The sequence below is a fragment of the Mauremys mutica genome, chromosome 4 (genome assembly GCF_020497125.1).
Source record: "Mauremys mutica isolate MM-2020 ecotype Southern chromosome 4, ASM2049712v1, whole genome shotgun sequence".
Lineage (NCBI taxonomy): Eukaryota > Metazoa > Chordata > Testudines > Geoemydidae > Mauremys > Mauremys mutica.
In genome coordinates, this window is record NC_059075.1 from 98,789,086 (window position 1) to 98,809,853 (window position 20,768).

The following is a 20,768-nucleotide window of genomic DNA, read 5'->3' on the forward strand; positions in this document are numbered from 1 at the left end:
GTAGAGAGAGAATTAAAGCTTGCCTTTCTAAACTGCACTGAATATTGAGAGACAAGGTGGGTGAGGTAATATCTTTTATAGGACCAACCTTTGTTGATGTGGGACAGATTTTGAGCCACGCTGAGCTCTTTTTCAGTTCTGGGAAAGGTACTTGCTGCATCACAGCAAAATGCAAGGTGCAACAGCCTGTTTAGCATAAATAGTTAACACATACTGTATGGGATCATTGAAGGCTGTGGACCGCTAACACCTCTGCAGAGGGTGTTAATGGGTTACAGATTGTTGTAATAAGTCATAAATCCAGTGCACCTGCTCAATCCTGGGAGCCCAGGCTCTAGGACCCTGTCAGCTGGGAGGGTCCCAGAGCCTGAAGATCTTCACTAAAATTAAACATCCCTTTAGCCTAAGCCCAAATCACTGTCACAGGCCTAACTGCGGTATAGACATACCCATAGTGTACTTCAACAGATTACACAAGCAACGAACAATATTTCTTAAGAAGTGAATACTGGATTGTTTCAGTTGATAACTAAGGGTAAGTATTTCCTGCATAGTCCCTGATAGCATCAGGTTAATGCAAAATATTTTGAAAGGAGCCATATCCTTTTTACTCTAATACCCCAGGTTCAAGCATTTCTTACCTGTTGGACACCAACAGCAAATGCCTTCAGGAACACTTCAGCAAATTCATTGTACTCCTTGGAAACGTTACCAGGGCTTCCATACCTAGAATTAAAAGTGAAAAATTCAAGCATGCAGAAATATTTTGCTGAATTTCATATTAGAAGCTAGTTTTTTTCAATTTGACGGCATGGGAAGAACAGCTACCTCTCAAAAAGTCTAGCCAAGATGTGCAAAGCCCATTTCTTGGATTTCCACCAAGGCAATTCTGGTCTGTCATCTTCATCAACTTGAAGAGTTTCCTTTAGGAAGAAAGATTAAATTTGTTGACTATTGCTGAAATGTCAAATTAAAAAAAAATTTGCTTTTCTTTTAGCACTATTAGCTGTACAAGCACTCTTCCAGCTCTACAGAAATATCAGATATAAAAATCTAAGTTAAAAAAAGAAAGCCCACAATAAAAAGGTAATGTATAAATGTTCAAATACAACGTTCCTTTGTAAAAAGCCAACATGAGTTACAATACAATTTGCAAGTTGCTGTTTTGTCTATAAAGAAGAGGTAATAATTTAAACTTTCTCCATTTAGTCTATGTTTAAACAACCATATTAACCTTACAAAATCTTATTTGTCCTGCCACACATTTAGAAGACGTCTCGTAGAAAGAATAAAGAGAACAATACTGTTAACATTTTTAATCAACTTTTAAATACAGGAAATTGAATTCAGAAGCCAATTTGCAAGCCCAAAGAGAAATACACACATTAAAAAAAAGTACTTACAGCAGGTACATCTCTGTCCACAACCGTTTTTAGAATTTCTATCCATTCTGTCAAGTTTTGCTGGTTTATCAGCTCCAGAGGTAACGTATACTATTTAAAAAGCATAAAATAGGTTCAGTATAAAGCCATTTAAAACAACCTGATCAACTGCTTGAATTATATATGTTTGAATGCTCAACAAAATCTTACTGAACATCTGCTATACACTTGGATACTATGAGCGGTGAGCAAAGTAGTGAGCGTGATATTGGATGGTGTTAGACAGCGATCTTTTGCAGCCTGTTCTACATCCTCAAAAACATTCTGCTTCCTTCCAATTCGGCCTTACTTGTAATTTTGCTAAAAGATGATTTCACAATACCTAAGTTGTTATATCTTTCTGAATCAGAGACAATTCTTTTCTTCGCTTCAAGTACGATAGAGGGATTGGTAAATCTGGTTTTAAATTTCATTGCAAGACCACCCAACCTCTCTAATATTAGAATATATATTCTGAACAGCATGTTTGTCCAGTTTCCTTCTTGTTAGATAAGCTCAATATAGTAACACTCTACAAAAGTATGATAAATGGTTGTTTCTAGTATTAGAAAATGGTCCTTGTTCTCTCATAACCACTCTGGCTTACTCAAGGGTAGCACTGGCAGGTTCCAGAGAGTTCAAAGATAGTAGACTCAAAAAAAATTTAACCCATTTTTAAACTAAAATAGATCTGTATTATTGGGGTTATGGTACACAAAATCATACCAAAAGCTTGTTACTCACACCATAGTTGAGCACTGGTGAAAAATGACTCAAATGAAATCTAACTGGTAATGTTGTTTCAAGTACATTAGTGCCTAAAGTGTAATCTTTTTTTTTTTTGGGGGGGGGGGGGGGGGGGTTTAAAAAAAAAAAAACTGTCAGAGACCGTACTTGGTCCTGCTAGTGAAGGCAGGGGACTAGACTCGATGACCTTTCAAGGTCCCTTCCAGTTCTATGAGATAGGTATAGCTCCATATATATATATAATTTTATTTATTTATTTATTTTAAACCTTCATATTAAACCTTTGCTCAAGAATACAGAAAAATTTGCTTCCACCTGAACAAGAGCATAGAAGATTTTGAAGATCTGTTTCTGGATGAGGACAGACTGATCAGATGGATCAGACAGAAGCTGAATGAAACGATCTTTCAGAACAGGCAGGAAGTGCTGCATTGCTGCTATCAAGGGACTCCTTTCCTCTGGTTTCTTGTACCTTTAGGCAAGAATAAAATGCTTTACAAAGATTTTACAACTAACTTTACTTATATGAAAAGTAAGTTGAGCATGCACAGAAGAGAGGCACATAGACCACTGGGGCTTCTAAGGATAGATTATTTTAAAAAACTGAGTTATATCTTACTATGGCACTCATGGGGTTATATAAAAAGTGCTGTACCAGCACAGAGCCAAACCTGAATGAAGTTAGAAAACAACTTAGCTTCCATTACTTTACTATCATTCAACATTACCATAATGTTCTCCTGACTCACTCACTTAGAATGTCACATCACACATATGCCACACAATTTTCTATGGTAAAACAAGGTCACAGTAGCAAGAAAACAGTGAGCAAAACCCATAATTTTATAGCCAAGGAAGTTACAAGTAGAGCTGGTCAGAAAATATCCAACAAGACACTTTTTCACCAGAATTTGCCAAAATTGAAACATTCGTGGACACTGTTTGATTCTGACAGAACCAAGACAATGGAGGAAGTAATTTCCTATCATCTCGCCTACCCAACTCCACTGGGTTGTTGGAGATCCTGGTGCTTCCATGGTCCATGGATCTAGGGCAGCCTGCCAGGAAGACTTACGTGGAGCCAGGGCTCTATTCCCTTTCATGGGGAATTTCAAATATTTTTGCTTTTTGTTCCAGATGGGAACAAAACCAAAATTCAAAATATCAAAATTCTCCACTGTGATGGGGTGTACGAACACCACACTGGAGAGCAAGGGGTTAAGGAGCAGTTCTTGGTCCAGGCAGCTTCACCCAACCACCCCTGTGACTCCTGAACAAGTTGCAAGCAGGGTAGCAGAGCAGCTCAGAGGGAGGCAGTCAAAAGGGACAGACTGGTGGCTCTGAACTCTGGGGGCAGTGTTGCCCAGGAGCACGTTGCCTGAGCACATGTACAAAGGAAAGGCAGGTGACTGACTGTGTAGGTCAGTGACTTTATTTGAGATTCTTTGATTTACTCTGTGAGGAAAAGGAGGCTTGGTAGGAAGTGGTCCAGGGGGCAGCTACTTAGAACCCCACGGTGCAAAGCATCACTGCCTACTATTGGGCCCTGGACCAGAGCCTGCTGGAGCGGGTGGGCCTGAGCTCCCCAACCCACTCCAAGATGACAACAGGAGCCTTCATCTCAGAAGAAGACCCTGACCCCAAAGTCCCCCATGCAAAAGGGAAGGACCAAAAACCAGGCCGGGGCGGGGAGAGGGGGAGGGAGAAGCTGCTTAAAGACAGGACCATATTTGCAATGGGGAGATGGCCTGCCATATCCCCACCTCACCATTAGGCAGCACTGTTGGAGTTTGTTCACCTTCTATAGCATTTCGTGGATATTACCATTTTTCACCCAGTTCTAATTATAATAAAGAAAAGATCCTATTAACTGAACAACTGTCAGATTAGAGTATTACCTGATACCACCAGTGATGTTCTAAACTAAGGATTTAAGAATAAAGTTTTACACTACAGTACTTCAGAATTCACAGCTTTACTTAAACAATTAACACTAAAGTATCCTCATTCTTATGCCACCACATTTTTGGATTTTATACAGTTCAACTTAAATACACAAATTAGCCTTCTAATAGTGCCAGATCACAAAAACAAACAACGAAAACCTACATAATCTGATATTAAATGCATGTCTGATAAAAATTGTATAACAACTTAAACAGCAAGAGTCCAATCCTAAAATCATAAATATGGGTCCTAAAGATAAACTTTACGTTTCTGATTAAGTTAAAGAAAAAAATGGAGAACGTAAAAATGTTCCTCAAGAAAAGTCCACTACCAACTTGCTTGAACACAATGATAAAGAACATGGTAACAACAGAACAGGAAATATGAGAGAAAACAATCTGACCTATGTAAAGGCCTGCCAGTTGAAATACTGGCTGGCTTTGAAGCAAAAATGCTGAAGGGCCCAAGTGATTTACTTTCCATCTGAAAAGTCAATTCAGCTCTTAAAAAGGTCTAAAGTTTGTTAATATTTTTAGATTAAGTTAAAGCTGATTGACCCACAAGCTGCAATAATGTAGCTTAAGCCATTACACTACACAGTGAGGGACAGATTTTCAAAGTTAACACATGTAATTGCATGGACTGAATTTAAGCTTAGATGTACCTGGTTTATAGCCAAACATCAGATCTTCATAAACAAATTAAAACACTTAAGGCACTAGATTGGGGGCTAGAGAAGAGGATTTTATCTGTGGTTCTGCTACAGCTACAGACATCCTATGAGAGAATGGACAAGGCATATGCACAAGGGGCCCAAACTAAGATTACACAGACAGACAATCTTAATTCTGGCATTTCATAACTTTTGAATTTTTGGACTTCGCAACCTTTATGTATTTTTTACATGTAACACAATATCTAGATTACAAATTGTCTAGATGTCTAATAAATGTTATTTCTCACCCTGTTTTTGACAAAGCCATGCTTTTGTCCCCTGGACACACTTTACTCTATCACTAAGAGACTTGTGCTACCAGGCCCATCTTCAACTCTCAGAAAGTGACTGCTTTAAAGAAACCCTAGTATTCTGATCTCAAATCTCAACGTTTTAATATGAAGAAAGATTGTTATGTACTGTGTTTATGGAAATAGTTAGGAAAGACAACATGAGCTACTATCTCCAGATGGTGAAATATCATCAAGACTTGTTCTTGAATTCAGAGGTTTATATTAATTACCTCCAATATCAGTGTTCAGTGCAACATGCAATTCAATATTTTATTCATTAACCTCTAGCTCATATTCAGCAGTATATATATAACTTACAGAAAATATATTACTACAAATGGATAGACTTTATGTTTTTTGTTTGGGGGAAACTCACTCATAGTTTTTCACGAGTTGATAAAGACAAAGGAGAATTCCAAGCCAGCAAGCACTGTTATCAGACTGAAGATAAAAACCAATTTTCTCCACAACTGCAGTCCAGCGGTTGGGGTAATCATGCTTGATAATATGGTGAATGCAAGTAGTAAGCTGTACTCTAGAAGTCAAACACACACATGGTTAAACAAATAACTACCTTCATTATTTTAAGAGGGTTTTTTGTGATGATGAAATAGGTCATTTTTGGCTGAACAGATAAAACTCAACATGCATTCGGAAGTCTTGTTTACACACAGAGGAGTCTAATCTGATCTTCTACTTCCCTTCTGCTTTGCATTTACTATCTTTTGAAATTTTGTAAAAGGGTTATAATAATTTAGGAATCCATTCCTCTCCAAGTACAAAAGATGTTACACCAATAAATCGCTTACATGTTGTACAATGTACAAATGAAGAATGAAAAGCCATTTTCTTTCACTGCATTAATTCTATGCTCTCCAATATATAAGAACATAAGAATGGCCCTACTGGGTCAGACCAAAGGTCCATCTATCCCAGGGGTTCTTAGACTTTTGTACTGGTGACCCCTTTCACACAGCAAGCCTCTGAGTGTGACCCACCCATATACATTAAAAACACTTTTTAATATATTTAACATGATTATAAATGCTGGAGGCAAAGCAGGGTTTGGGATGAAGGCTGACAGCTCGCAACCCCCCCATGTAATAACCTCACGACCCCCTGAGGGGTCCTGACCCCCCATTCTGAGAACCCCTGATCTAGCCCAGTATCCTGTCTTCTGACAGTGGCCAGTGCCAGGTGCCCCAGAGAGAATGAACAGAACAGGTAATCATCAAGTGATCCATCCCCTGTCACTTATTCCCAGCTTCTGGCAAACAGAGGCTAAGGACACCATTCCTGCCCATCCTGGCTATCCTCCATGAATTTATCTAGTTCTTTTTTGAACCCTGTTATGGTCTTGGCCTTCACACCATCCTCTGGCAAGGCATTCCACAGGTTGATTGTGCATTGTGTGAAGAAATACTTCCTTTTATTTGTTTTAAACCTGCTGCCTATTAATTTCATTTGGTGACCCCTAGTTCTTGTGTTATGAGAAGTAGTAAACAACCCTTCCTTATCTACTTTCTCTATACCAGTCATGATTTTATAGACCTCAATCATATTTCCCCTTAGCCGTCTCTTTTCCAAGCTAAAAAGTCTCAGTTTTCTTAATCTCTCCTCATACAGAAGCCGTTTCATACCACTAATAATTTTTGTTGCCCTTTTCTGAAATCTGTGTGTTACAATCCAAGACACAATGAAATGTAGGATGCAAGTGGTATTAATTTTAAAAGAACAGTATCAAAACTATGACTACATTATAAGCAAATTAAAACTGTATACCTAATTAGTTCAGGAGAATGAATAATGGCTTCTACAATATTTTCACGAATACAATGTCTATCTTCTTCTGGGATGGAATAAGGTGGAATATCCCCAGGTGTAGTTTCACGATCAGGCCAATACTGAGTTATCATATTCTTCAAGTAGATAACACCTGTCAGATAACAGCAAGACATCACTTGGTATCAATACAAAAGTCAGTGATTATGCGGATATGTGTATTTTTACATTTAGAAAATGCACTCCATAAATGAACTCTGACTGAATGGACAACATTTAACATATCAGAGAGCCACCATACCTGCACTCAATAGCCACTAATCTCCCAATTTTCTACATGGAACAAAAATTTCCCCTTCTTCAGTTATCAAGTATGGCATCTGTAATATTTCTTTAAGTCCGCTATTACCAACACTTTATCATCTTTTCAGACAATGTTTTTGAAAATAAGAGTATTGAAAGCCATATTTCCACTTCTTATGAAGAGTTGTAGTAATTTTTTATTAAAACACATCTCTGAAGAAGCTTCCTTTCTAATTATTTTGAGATTTTTTATTTATTTATTTAAAAACAAGGCTAGTCAGCATTAAATCTCTAGAGTCAAATATTGCTTGTATTTTAAAAGTCTGATTTTGTTCTATAATGTGACTATGTTTGGGCTACGTGGTCTGCTTTACATTCAAGTGAATCTTGAAAGCAAATTAAGTTTCTCTATTCAAAGATTATAGGTTATCTGCTACAGAGAGTCACATTAAATTGCTGACATAGATGCATGTTTCCGCTAATTGACAAAAATTCAAACTACTTATGTGGCAGAATCCAGATTACTATGCTTTATGAATCTCTTTTCAAGTGCAAAAGAAAGTCCAGATTTACAAATAGTTACAGCAAATTTAATATTAACTGAATTCTGACTACACCTGTATAATATATGGTATAATGTACCATAGGTTCTCTGCTGGTTTTCAAGTAAATGTTTATATGGTGTCTAGCACCAGTATCAGAAAGGATTCTGAGAGCATGCCTTGTAAACCTGTTATTTTGAATGTGATAATAATGTAGTTCCTGATCTTGCCAGCTGATCTGTATGGGCACAAGAATCTGCAAGTATAAGTTTTAGTTCATACTATTTCTGCTGTCCTTTTCCTTATTTTCTATAACCAGAAGTTATCCTACTTACTGCAAAAAGGATATGAGCCATTCCCAAAGAAAGAGAAAAGGATGGTGAGATAATTATTTCCAACACAGTCAGATATGACATAATGTAAAAATAAGTTCAAAAGACCCAAGAACCTCCACAGATTGCTTAGGTTTTCCTTGGTTTACTATGAGATTGTAATATTCTCTTTAAAAAGCAGTAACACTTCATCTACCTTTTCATTTTCAAATCTTTTAATCTATGTCAAAGCTTGTAGCCTTTTGATTCTGAAATTCTAAGTTCTTCCCATGTAATAATACCCTGGCAGCAAACCCTGGCCATGTGCTCTGACCCCCAGTCCTGGCTGCTGACCCCAGGTGCTGACCTGTAGTCCCAACCACACGGAAGCGGGTGCTGGCTCCGGGCGCTGATCCTCAGGTCTGGCTGTGTGGCAGCAGGCACCAATCCCCGGCCCTGGGCATGCCCTGATCCCCAGGCTTGCAGTAGCAGGTGCTGGCTTCGGCCTTGTGGCGGCAAGCACTGACCCCTGCATTTGGTCATGCAGCTCTGGGCTCCGGCCGCATTGTGGCCCTGGGCTCCAACTCCCTGCCCCAGCATGCAGCTCCTGCCCCCAGCTCCGGGCTCTAGCCGCAGGCACTGACTCCATGCAGCACAGCAGTAGGCACCAACCCCCGGCTCCAGCCGCATAGCTGCGGGGCTCACCACCCACCCTCCTCTCTCTTGGACCTACATCCATGCCCCCCTCCCCATCACCCCAGGCCCCTGCTGCCCCCCCAGCCCACATTTATCCCACCACATCTCCCACTGCCTTTGCCTCCAAACCCCCCGCCCCCTCCAAATCCAGGGCTTAATTTGTCCCGGGACTTACTGAGAAAAGCGATATTAACAAACATGCAACTATCACTTCTCACAGCCTTCCAGATAGTGTCCTGTGAAAAGTGATTGATATTAACCTACATTCAGTAATAAAAATATTACTGTGAAGTGTTATTTGTATCAGCAATAAATAAATTACAATGATGTGGATGTGTATATGTGCTATTTATTTTTTTCCCCAAACTTAATCAAGTATTTTAGGAAAAAAATGTCAGTTCAGCCACCAGCAAGAGAGGCCACAAAAAAATTTGTTGCAAGAACTCCTGCTTTAGAGTACTAGCCCCTACAGAATCTGGAATTCAACTCAAAATTAGATAGTCTCAATCTTCCCTTGCTATCTAGCAGAAATCCATTGGCAAAGTGTGTCTGTCTCACCCACCTCTAGTGGCTGGTCCACATACTGCTACCAATTACTTCATTAGCTCACATGGTAGAGGTTTGGTGCAAGGATATAAAGGTTACTCCTTGGGAAATTCTGCGCCACTGCAGATTTAATGTTCTGCACAGAATTATTTTTTTTTCCCCTGCAGAAATGGTGCTGCAGAGCTGCTGGCCACTGCTAAAGGCTGCTGGACCAAGCAGAGCCCGGCTCCCCAGTTCGCAGTGCACCTGTGCTGGAGGGCTTTGGTTCCCAAGTTTGCTGGCCCTGCTTAGTCACATAGTGCAGCTGGGCTCCCTCCCTGCACAGCAGCTGCGCTCTATGAAGAGAGACAAGAGCAATACCTGGGGTCTGCAGGGAGGGGGCGCTGCTTTCTGTGAGGAGAGACTGAGGGTAAGCAGGAGTAGGGACCTGCCAGGGGGATGGGGGTGTAACTAGAGCTGTTCCAGGGGCAGCTGAATCTTCAAATTGTGCCCCCCCACACCCAATATCAGCAGGTACAGGTCATCTCTACCCAGCAGGACAGTAACTAAGCTGAGCAGAGCTTGCAGCTGGGCTCTGGGGGCAAAGGGGGTGGGGGTGTCTGGGCTAGGGGCACCATGCAGCCCCTCCAGCACCCCCAAATACCCCATCCCAGTACACAGTCCCCCTCCTCCCTGAGCCTGGCATTTGGGAACTTGAAATATGGTAACCCTATGGGAGCAGGGCAAAAGACAAAAAATTACTAAAAGACTGGCGAGGCAGTTTTCTCCCTGCAAGATGTGCCCAGATGGCACATGTGACACATCCAGACTGAGGTGCCTGACAAAAGCATAACAGAGAAACAGGAACTGGGTTGTCGTAGGGGTTTCTTTAACGCTGTACTCCTAGAGGAATCTTTTTTGTTATCTTGGTTACAGACATACTTGCTGACAGGTATTTTGAAAGAAATGACCAAAATAATTGAAACTGGTGTGATTATATTATGTTATTTTGACAAATAAAATATGCAGAATTTTAAAATAATGTGTGCAGAATTTTTAATTTTTTGACACAAAATTCCCCCAAGAGTAAAAAGTTCCAGCCCTGCTGAGGACCCACATGGAGGTCAATATAGTTCCATGTGATGGAATTTCTGTGCATTGTTTTTTATTTTAGTGTGCTAAAAACCAAAATAAACTTAGAAATTACTTCCAAACACTTCATTAGAAGAATGTTACTGTTACAAAGGCAAGCATTCAAAAATTCAGAAAAACAAAAAAGTTATGGTTACCCTTGCCATCTTAATTTGGCCTCCATGTATGTATATGCATGACAGTACACAATTATACTGAATTGCATAATAAATTAAGATTATTTTTTCCATAGGACACTCATTCACTGCACAGAATGGACTGTGCTCACTAAACTAATAGCTTATTCAATATTTCTTTTTATCCTCATCATTCAACATATGATTACAAGTCTCATTTACTACACAGGCAACCTTAATTCTGGCACTTTCTAGGGCCTGGTCTACACTAGGACTTTAAATCGAATTTAGCAGCGTTAATTCGAACTAACCGCTCAACCGTCCACACCAGGAAGCCATTTAATTCGAACTAGAGGGCTCTTTAGTTCGAATTTGGTACTCCACCCCGACAGGTGGAGTAACGCTAAATTCGACATGGCTAGCTCGAATTAGGCTAGGTGTGGATGCAAATCGAACTTAGTAGCTCCGGGAGCTATCCCACAGTGCACCACTCTGTTGACGCTCTGGACAGCAGTCCGAGCTTCGATGCTCTGAGCAGCCACACAGGAAACGACCCGGGAAAATTTGAATTCCTTTTCCTTTCTGGACAGTTAGAATCTCATTTCGTGGTTGGACATCGGGGCGAGCTCAGCAGCACCGGCAGCAATGCAGAGCTCTCCAGCAGAGGAGTTCATGTAATCTCTGAATAGAAAGAGGGACCCGGCATAGACTGACCGGGAACTCTTGGATCTGATCGGTGTGTGGGGCGAGGAGTCTGTGCTTTCGGAGCTGCGCTCCAACAAACGGAATGCAAAGACCTACGAGAAGGTCTCCAAAGCCATGATCCAGACAGAGGATACAGCCGTCATGCAACGCATCGCCGCGTGAAAACCAAGGACCCCTGACAAGGCTACCAAAAAATCAAAGCGGCAAACGGACGCTACGGAGCCTGCCACCACTGCCCCACCAGTGACCATGGACTCTGATGATGGGACAGTGTCGACGGACAGTTCCTCGACGATGTTCACGGACGGGGAAGATGAGGAAGTGTTTGTGGAGGACGAGGCAGGCGAGAGCGCTTACAACGCTGGTTTCCCCGACAGCCAGGATCTATTCATCACCGTCACGGAGATCCCCTACCAACCCTCCCCGGCCATGAACCCGGATCCTGAATCAGGGGAAGGAGCAGTCGGTAAGTGCTTTAACCATGTTAACTTTTATTCTTAATATAACAGGAATCTGAAGTGTGTGAGAAGGAGGTCTCTCTATATATGGTGATAGAACAGAAATCCTCCTGGGAGATCTCCATGAAGCTCTCCTTCCGTTAATCGATAAGCATCAGCAGGAGGTTCCTGGGGAGAGCTGCCTTATTGGGTGCTCCGTGATAGCACCCTTTTCCGCGCGAGGCTTTCATGCGGTATTCAGGGAGCATTGCCTCCCCGAGCACGGCTGCATCGGTCCGTGGTTCGTGATAGAGAGCGCATGCTGCGTGAAATCTATCTCCTTCAGTGCCTGTCCTCACGGTGATCTCGCTAGGAGACTCATGCATCTAAGTAGTGGAATTACTGTTATGGTGCGCCTGGTCCAAAGTATTTTTAATAAATCCACGGACAGACGGCATAGCACAGACTCAGCACGCAGCTGCGTGACGAGCGTAACGGAAAGCCAAAGAATATAATGGACGCTCATGGAGGGAGGGGGGAATGAGGACGCAAGGTATCCCACAGTTCCTGCTGTCTCCGAAAAGTATTTGCATTCTTGGATGAGCTCCAAATGCTTCTAGGGTCAAACACAGTGTCTGCGGTGGGTCAGGGCATAGTTCGGCAATTTGCACACACACCCCACCCACCACCAGAAGTGAAAGGGAAAACAATCCTCTCTTGACTCTTTTACATGTCACCCTATCTTTACTGAATGCTGCAGATAGACGCGATGGTGCAGCACTCAACACCAACATCCTTGCTCCCCCCACGCTATGGATGGCTGATGGTGCAATATGGCTGGTATCCGTCCTCATCATCAGCCTATTGGCACATGGGGCAGTGCAAAAGGACTGGTAACCATGCGTACTAGCATATGTGAGGTCGATCAAGGGCGCCTGGCCTTAAATTTTCATGGTAGATGGTGCAGTATGGCTGGTAACCGTCCTCATCATTGCAACAGGGGGCTGAGCTCCATCAGCCCCCACCCTTCCTGTGTAAAGAAAAGATTGAATTGCCCCTGGACTAGCAGAGGGATGATGGGCTCCTTCATCCACAGTAATTAATGTCCTGCCTGGACTATCATTGCAGCTGGAGGCTTCCTTCCACTCATTTCTCACAAACAAGTCACTGTGTCTTATTCCTGCATTCTTTATTACTTCATCACACAAGTGGTGGGACAATGGTATGGTAGCCCAGGAAGGCTGTGGGAAGGCCGGAATGAACAGGTGGTGTTGTTGCAGGAGCACCCCCTGTGAATAGCATACAGCTCCAAATTTATGCAGGATCGGACACAGAGCAGCTGTGCTATCTGGTTCTATGATACAGTGGTTCTCTAGTACACTTGCCCATAATCTAGGCAGGACTGATTCTATTTTTAGATACCAAAAAGGAGGGATTGACTCAGGGAGTCATTCCCAATTTTTGCTTTTGTGCCCCTGGCTGCTCGGCCAGGGGCACTTATGACAGCACCAAATGGTGCAGTGCAAAAGGACAGGTAACCATGCCCATCTTATTACCATCTTATTACCAATTTATGGCATGGTAGATGGTACAATATGGCTGGTAACCATCTCTGCTGTCATGCAAAAGCAAAAGCATGCTGCTGTGTAGCGCTGCTGGACCGCCTCTGTCAGCGGCATCTAGTACACATACGGTGACATACACAAAAGGCAAAACAGTGTCCATGGTTGCCACGCTATGGCGTATGCCAGGGCAATTCTGGGAAAACGGGCTTGAAATGATTGTCTGCCGTTGCTTTCCCGGAGGAAGGAATGACTGGCGACATTTACCCAGAATCCACCGCGAAAATTATTTGTGCCCCAGCAGGCACAGGGGTCTCAACCCAGAATTCACAGAGACAGCCTAGACTCAGTTAATTGTTCGCAAAAATGTATTTTTGCAAGGAATTCACTCCCTGTTTCCCATCTCACAGCTTCCACTGTCTCCAGACCTGCCACAGCATCCCCCTCGCAGAGGCTGGCAAAGATTAGGCGGAGAAAGAAAAAGACAAGGGACAAGATGTTCGAGGAACGTATGGGCTGCTACCTAGCCGAGGCGGACCAGCAGAGCCAGTGGAGGGAGACCGTCTCTCTGTACCAGCGCTCACACAGCGAACGGGAGGAGAGGTGGCGTGAGGAAGACAAGCAGGCGACTCAAACAATGTTTGGACTAGTGAGGGAGCAAACGGACACGCTCAGGCGCCTTGTGGATGTTCTGCAGGACCGCAGGAGGACAGAGCCCCCCTGCAGTGTATCTGCAACCGCCCTCCCCCGCCACAAAGTCCCATACCCCCCTCACCCAAAATAACCAGAAGGAGGGGCGCCAGAGGCCGTGTAAACTGTCACTGCACCCCAGCAGAGTGCTCAAGTACCCAAAAGCTCTCATACCCTACATTTGCAGAAGTCGTTCTCTTCCGGACTCACACAAGTCCCAATCCCAGTTCCATCCCCTAAGTGTCTACTTAAGTAATAAAAATACTTTGCTGTTGATTACTGTTTCCGTCATGTTTTTTCAAAGAAGACTGTGTTTGAATGGGGGGCGTGGGGAAGGGGGTTGTTAATTGCATAGGACAGTCACCTTTCCCAGGGTACAGACACGGGGGCAGGATCAGCAGCGGGTCACACACACAGTGCAGTCAGTAGGCACCATGGTCGGTATGGAAGGTGGTTTCCAGGTTCTGTGTGGGCGGGGGGGATGTGACTTTGTAGTGGGGGAGGGCGGTTACAGATCTTATACAGCGGTCCTTGTCCTGGACCGCTGAGTCACGCAGCAGAGGAATCTGTATCCGTACTCCTCCGCCACAAGGTCACATATCCCCCCGCACACAGAATTCCATAAAGAGGGATGGCAGGCTCCGTTGAAAGAAGCATTCCGGCACTGCGGACCGCTCTAGGAGCAGGAGCCTGTCATTCCTTGAGTTTAGAGGCGGTCTTTACATCACCGCACACCCTACCCAGCACAGTCTGCCTCCCAGTTTCAACCCTTTAACGCAAAGTCATGAATAAAGAAACCTTTCTTCAGTAACAATGGGACATGTATTTTATTTTTACATGTGTGTTGGAAGTGGGGGAAACGGGGTGAACGGGGTATGTAACCGAAGAGGAGAGTCAACAGTCAGTGGGTAAAGAAACAGGGGCAGGTTCAGTTTCTCTGTAAAGAAAATGAACAGTCACAGGTCACGCTGCTCGCTGGTATTTGAAGAGTTCCTTGTCGCTGTCCCAGGGGCCTGTATAGGGCTTCATGAGCAAGTGCATTAGCGGGCAGGCTGGGTCCCCGAGGATGACTTTAGGAATCTGCTCATCCACAACAGTTATTTCGTGGTCCTGAAGGAAACTACCTTCCTGCTGAGCAGCCCACAGTTCCTGAAAACACACGCATCATGAACCTTGCCCGGCCACCCGACGTTGATGTTTGCAAAACGTCCCCTATGGTCCCCCAGTGCTTGCAGCACCATTGAAAAGTAGCCCAATTTCTCATCAGCTGACTGTGGAAGAGGTGGACGATAAAGTGCGAGGAGGAGAAAACGGCGATGATCGCAGCGGGCTCCATGCTTGCAGTGCTGTGGCGTCCGTGCTGTCACTGACCAGAAAAGTGCACGAACAGATTGCCCGCAGGCGCTTTCAAGGAGGGAGGGAGGGAGGTTGTGATTGACGGTTCAATGACGACACTTACCCAAAACCACCCTCGACACATTTCTCCCCCCAGCAGGCATTGGGGCTCTACCCAGCATTCCAATGGGCAGCGGGGACTGCGGGAACTGTGGGATAGCTTCCCACAGTGCACCGCTTCCAAAGTCGACGCTGGCCCCGTGAATGTGGACTCAGAAATTCGAATTAGTGTATTTAGTATGGATACACAAATTCGACTTCATAAGGTCGAATCCACAAATTCGAACTAAGTTGATTCGAAATAGTCTTGTAGTGTAGACAAGGCCTAGCTTTTGAACGCTTGACTTTGCAACCTTAATGTCATTTTCATTTTTTTGTATGTAATGTGTATACAGTGTGTAAACATTCCGAGTATAAAGAAAAAGAAAACTTGCCTGCCTGTCTCACTGGTAAATCCAGTTGCTCTGACATAGTGATCTGAAGCAGAGTTGAAACAAAGTTCACTGACTTGTGAGCCTGCAAAGCAGAAGACAAAACCAAATAAGTCAGATGTCAAAAAATAATATTGGAAACCAATCATGTCTTGCAAATAAAACTTTGAAGCTTCAGGATACTCCAAGTAAATACATTTTCAAAAATGTCTGAGTACCATGTGATGCAAACATTATAACATCAGCAATTATGTTGCAATATCAAATGACAAATGAAAGCCTTCAAACCCCTTGAGTCTGATGTATTCAAAAGATCACATGGTGGGGGGAAAATTCTTATTCTTTAGTGAAGACTACATTCCCCCTCCCCCCCCCCCCGTGTCTGAAACAGATTTCTGTAATCAGATGTCTTTACCACAGAACAAATTATCCCGTTTAGGACAAATATATTACAGCATGACAACACAGCTACAACTACACTGTGTAATTAAATAACAACTTGGCATTCTGAATTAAGACCACATGGAATGGTGGTGGTAAGTCATTATTTGATCTTTTTAGCATTTGGAGATGCCAGGCTGTACATATTTTCTAACATCATAGTATTCTCAGATTTCGTCCAACATTCATCATTCATTGATCTGCTACTGTGACCTGAGGCTATGAGTACACACAAATTTGAACCAGACTAAAACATATTTTTAAAGATATGTGTTTGTATTTAGACAGAGCCTTTGTTTATAGACCTTTATTTAACCTAATCTGCTGCCATGTTTAAAGAAAGATTTGAATATCTAACATTATATAAAATCACCCTCCATTAAAAATGTTTTAAAACATGATATCCTAAAGGTTTAGATAAAGTGTGTGAACATCTACAGCGCAAATAGTGAACAATAAGACTTTAGTCTATTAATATCAGACTATGTGAGCTATAATTGCTCTCAGAAAAAGGAAACTGATAAGTTAGCTCTTTCCTAAGTAAAGGAGATGAATAATGTAATTTAAGATACACGCAAGGAGAAATGAAGGCAATTTTCTTGTCTTACTGCATGTAAGTGCATGTTAAAATTCATGGAACAATTTTTCCAACAAGTCCAAAGTTTTATCTTCTTAAGCAATGCTGACACTGGGCACTGGATGTCAAATGACTTCCCTTTACATTGAGACATGGATGATTCATCAAGGCATGAATTCATGATAGACTAATAATAGAGTTGCAAACTGCTCAGATTAAACTAAGCACTACATTCTCTTACCACAACTGACTGGTGATTCCCTTTTACCTCACTACCAATAAATATGGCCTTCTGTAACATAAACAAATTGTATTATCAACATCAGAGTACACTGCACAATGGCAAACTTACAGAACCTTGGCTTCTGCATGGAGGCCTAAACAGAGTAACATCAGCAATGTAAAAAAAATTGGCAGAATATGCACAATAAGTCTCCTCAAACGAATAGTTTTCTTCACTACACTGATTAACTTTACCTACAAGAAAATGTTGTATGCGTTCTCAATATTATTAGCCTAGTTAAAAAATATGACAGCAATCTATATGCCCCTAACCCCAGCATGAAAAACTGGAAAAGACTAAAAGAAGAAAATTCCCTGAGAGGAAGTGACCTTGACTTAAACCTGCACAATATATAAGGCTTTATTTATAATACCCTGTTACAACTTGAAAACATTTCTTCCTTGATTTTGTCCTTTATCCACTTGTGAAATGTTGCTTTCTTGCTTGTCTTTGCACAACATAAGTCAATATAGTGGCTTTACCTGCTTTTCAGTACACAGGTATCGATGATGTGCACCTGGGAACGAGCAACATAACACCTACATTTTATAGGAAAATGTTTGTTACCTACACATTATGCACTTTGCTACATCCTATATGAAGCAAAGAAAATATGAACATCTTCAAGATCATTAAAAGGGCATTACCTAGGACAGGAGTAGGCAACCTATGGCACGGATGCCAAAGGCGGCACATGAGCTGATTTTCAGTGGCACTCACACTGCTCGGGTCCTGGCCACCAGTCCAGGGGGCTCTGAATTTTAATTTTATTTTAAATGAAGCTTCTTAAACATTTTAAAAACCTTATTTACTTTACATACAACAATAGTTTAGTTATATATTATAGACTTATAGAAAGAGACCTTCTAAAAACGTTAAAATTTATTACTGGCATGCGAAACCTTAAATTAGAGTGAATAAATGAAGATTCTGCACACTGCTTTTGAAAGGTTGCCGACCCCTGACCTAGGACATTACAAAATGAAAGAATGCCTCTTGTTACAATAGAATATAAAATGATAAATTTTATCATATTTATCAATATTTTCCAGCTCCTCTACAAGATAAACAAGCCATCAAGAAAAACACACTTAGCAGGACCAACTATTCTTTGTTCTTTGATCAAATAATCAGTAACAGCATGAATGCTTCTTATAAGCATTTACAACATCAACAGATTGGTTTATCCAGTTGTGGCATTCTCTCTAGACAAGTTTCATAAAGAAACATCTCCTAAATGCTCTAGATACAAATTCATTTACACTTGTTCATATATTTGAATATTCATACAACTTGCCTTTCCTAGTCAATTCCATACTTTTTAATAGTTTGAGTTCTGATTTTTTTTTATTTATTTTTAACTTTAAACACCTTCATTTTAAACAATAGTAAGAAGAAAACTTAACTGGAAGTTAACAAGGTTTTTTGTTGGAGATTTTAAAAAATACACATTTATGCATGCACATTCTAAGCACTGGGTCACAAAATCTACATGCGATATGCATCAGACTGTGGAAGTCCACAGAAAGAATGCCTCCACTATATACAGCTCAAGTGTCCATTTTTTTCTTTTTCTTTTTAAACAAAGTGCACTGGAATCATTATTCCTACAGATTCCAGGGGTTCAAGATACAGGAGCAGAGGAAAGACAAGGCAGGAACAAGTAACTGGGAATAACAGACACTGCAGAGTTTAAGGGTCTATGGCCCCCTACCTCTCCATAGCTCAGTGTCCTAAAGATGTGGAGCTTGTCATCAAATGAAGCATATTAGTTTATATTCCAAAAAGGTTGTGTTTTGTTTAATCATCTGATTACATTAATTTCTATACCTGTTTAAGATTTTTCTAGTCACTGCACTTGTGGAAATGGATGTAATTGAAGTACTTTTCTTGTAATGTGTTTCAATTGCAGGGACTCATGCATTAGGCACCAATTCAGCAAGGTAATGCAGCACACGACTAACTTTAAAGTCAATGGACTACTTAAAGTTGGGCATATGATTAAGGATTTTCCTAACTGGGAGTTCAGTGAGAATATTTTTTTATTTAAAAGCTAGCCTGTGCACAAGATGATGCCATCTATGTAAAAGGTGACTTGAGTTACCCAAGTCACTTGCTATGGACACACCAAAACAAAAAAACACAGAAATCTGAAATCATTTGTAATGTTCTTCAGAATTAGCCTGGAGGCAGAGGGTAACAAGGTGGCTCAAAGTCCTGGGTCCCCTGAGAATCATCACAGTCTCTGAAAGTGATAAGGTGACTATCAGGGGATGGGGACAATATTCCAAAAATTAATCTGAACTAAAGGCATTAATTTAATTCAGTTAAACTAAATTAAACCCGTGCGGACACTTATTCACAACTAAAGTGGCCTTAATTTTAATTTAATGTATTCCCTTTAGCAGAGTAGAGGCTCATTCTTGAAGTAGCTGCACTAGTAGCACAGTAGCGAGATAGGCTTTGCATGAAAGACGCAAGTTGTTCTCCTAATCTATGCAATTAATGAGCACTACATTCACACACAGATACACATCAATATTTACATTTTATATCAAATTTGGGCTCTCAAGATGTGCTTAACAACAACCCAATCTTTCCCATACTACTAAATTGAAGGTAGGTTCCAGTGTGAAAAATGTTGAGCATCATTGCATAATTATCATCAATACATATGCAGCTAAGCCTTAATCGGACTCATTTTGGTAGATCCAACGAAAATTTAGGCCTCAGAAGTCAAGTAAGTTTCCCCCTTGCTTTCCATTACTTTATTAAAGAAACAGCCTTCAAACAAGTGCATTCAAACATTTAAGATGCTGATTGAGCACTCACTGAAGTCTTTCCATTGTCTTCAACAAGAGCTGAGCCTGATGAAATTGACTTCAAAGGGCATGGCTACACTGGAAACTTAAAAACGCTGTCACGGGAACGCTGTCACGGCAGCGCTTTGAACTGCAAGTGTGGTTGCTTGTGAGCACTGGGAGAGAGCTCTCCCAGCGCTCCTGGTAATCCACCTCTGCGAGGGGATGCTCCCAGCGCTCAGAGCCTGTTTACACTAGTGCTTTAAAGCACTCAGACTTGCTGCGCTCAGGGGGGTGATTTTTCACCCCCAAGCCAGCAAGTTAGAGTGCTATAAAATGTAAGTGTAGACAAGCCCAAAGTCAATGAGAATTTTGCAATGTCAACAGGGGCTGGATTTCACCCTCAGGGTTTGACTACATTGGGGTGAGATTCCCAGCTCAAGGAGACACACTCAGGCAGGCTCTCATCCAGCAAATGCATGAAAAATAGAATGTAGCCATGGCAGCACAAGGGGCTAGCTACCCCAAGTATGTGCCCAGCTAAGACTCTAGGCAGGTACTTGGGGATAGCTAGCCCATCCCACTGCTCAGGCTACACTCTTGTTTTTAGCATGTGAACTGAATAACAGCTAGCATGAACATGTCTCCAACTTGAACTGCAGACATATCCTAATTGTCTGAGGCAAACCAACAAAACTAAAAAACTCATTAATTCTAATGGATCATTCTGTTGCACCTGAATACTTCATTGATTTTCATACAAGTGGCCTTACATACTATAACTAAGATTAGAACCATATATTGGAGGTAGTCATTGTGATCACAGCATAAAAGTTTTTGGACAGACTTGCTGTTGCAGCCATCTCTAAGCTCCTACTGTATTTTTATTCTCTAAC

General features: G+C 41.8%; 1 protein-coding gene across 1 annotated transcript in view; it reads right to left on the reverse strand.

The window, feature by feature from the left end:
- IPO7 (importin 7) overlaps nt 1–20,768 on the reverse strand; it is a 55,068-nt gene that overhangs the window by 25,998 nt on the left and 8,302 nt on the right. Inside the window, exons 2-8 of the mRNA XM_045015392.1 lie at nt 15,774–15,855; nt 6,906–7,059; nt 5,500–5,658; nt 2,484–2,640; nt 1,404–1,493; nt 829–923; nt 642–726 (exon numbers count right to left, since the gene is read on the reverse strand). Of these exons, the coding sequence (XP_044871327.1) occupies nt 642–726; nt 829–923; nt 1,404–1,493; nt 2,484–2,640; nt 5,500–5,658; nt 6,906–7,059; nt 15,774–15,855 (822 nt within the window). The remainder of the gene's footprint in view (nt 1–641; nt 727–828; nt 924–1,403; nt 1,494–2,483; nt 2,641–5,499; nt 5,659–6,905; nt 7,060–15,773; nt 15,856–20,768) is intronic.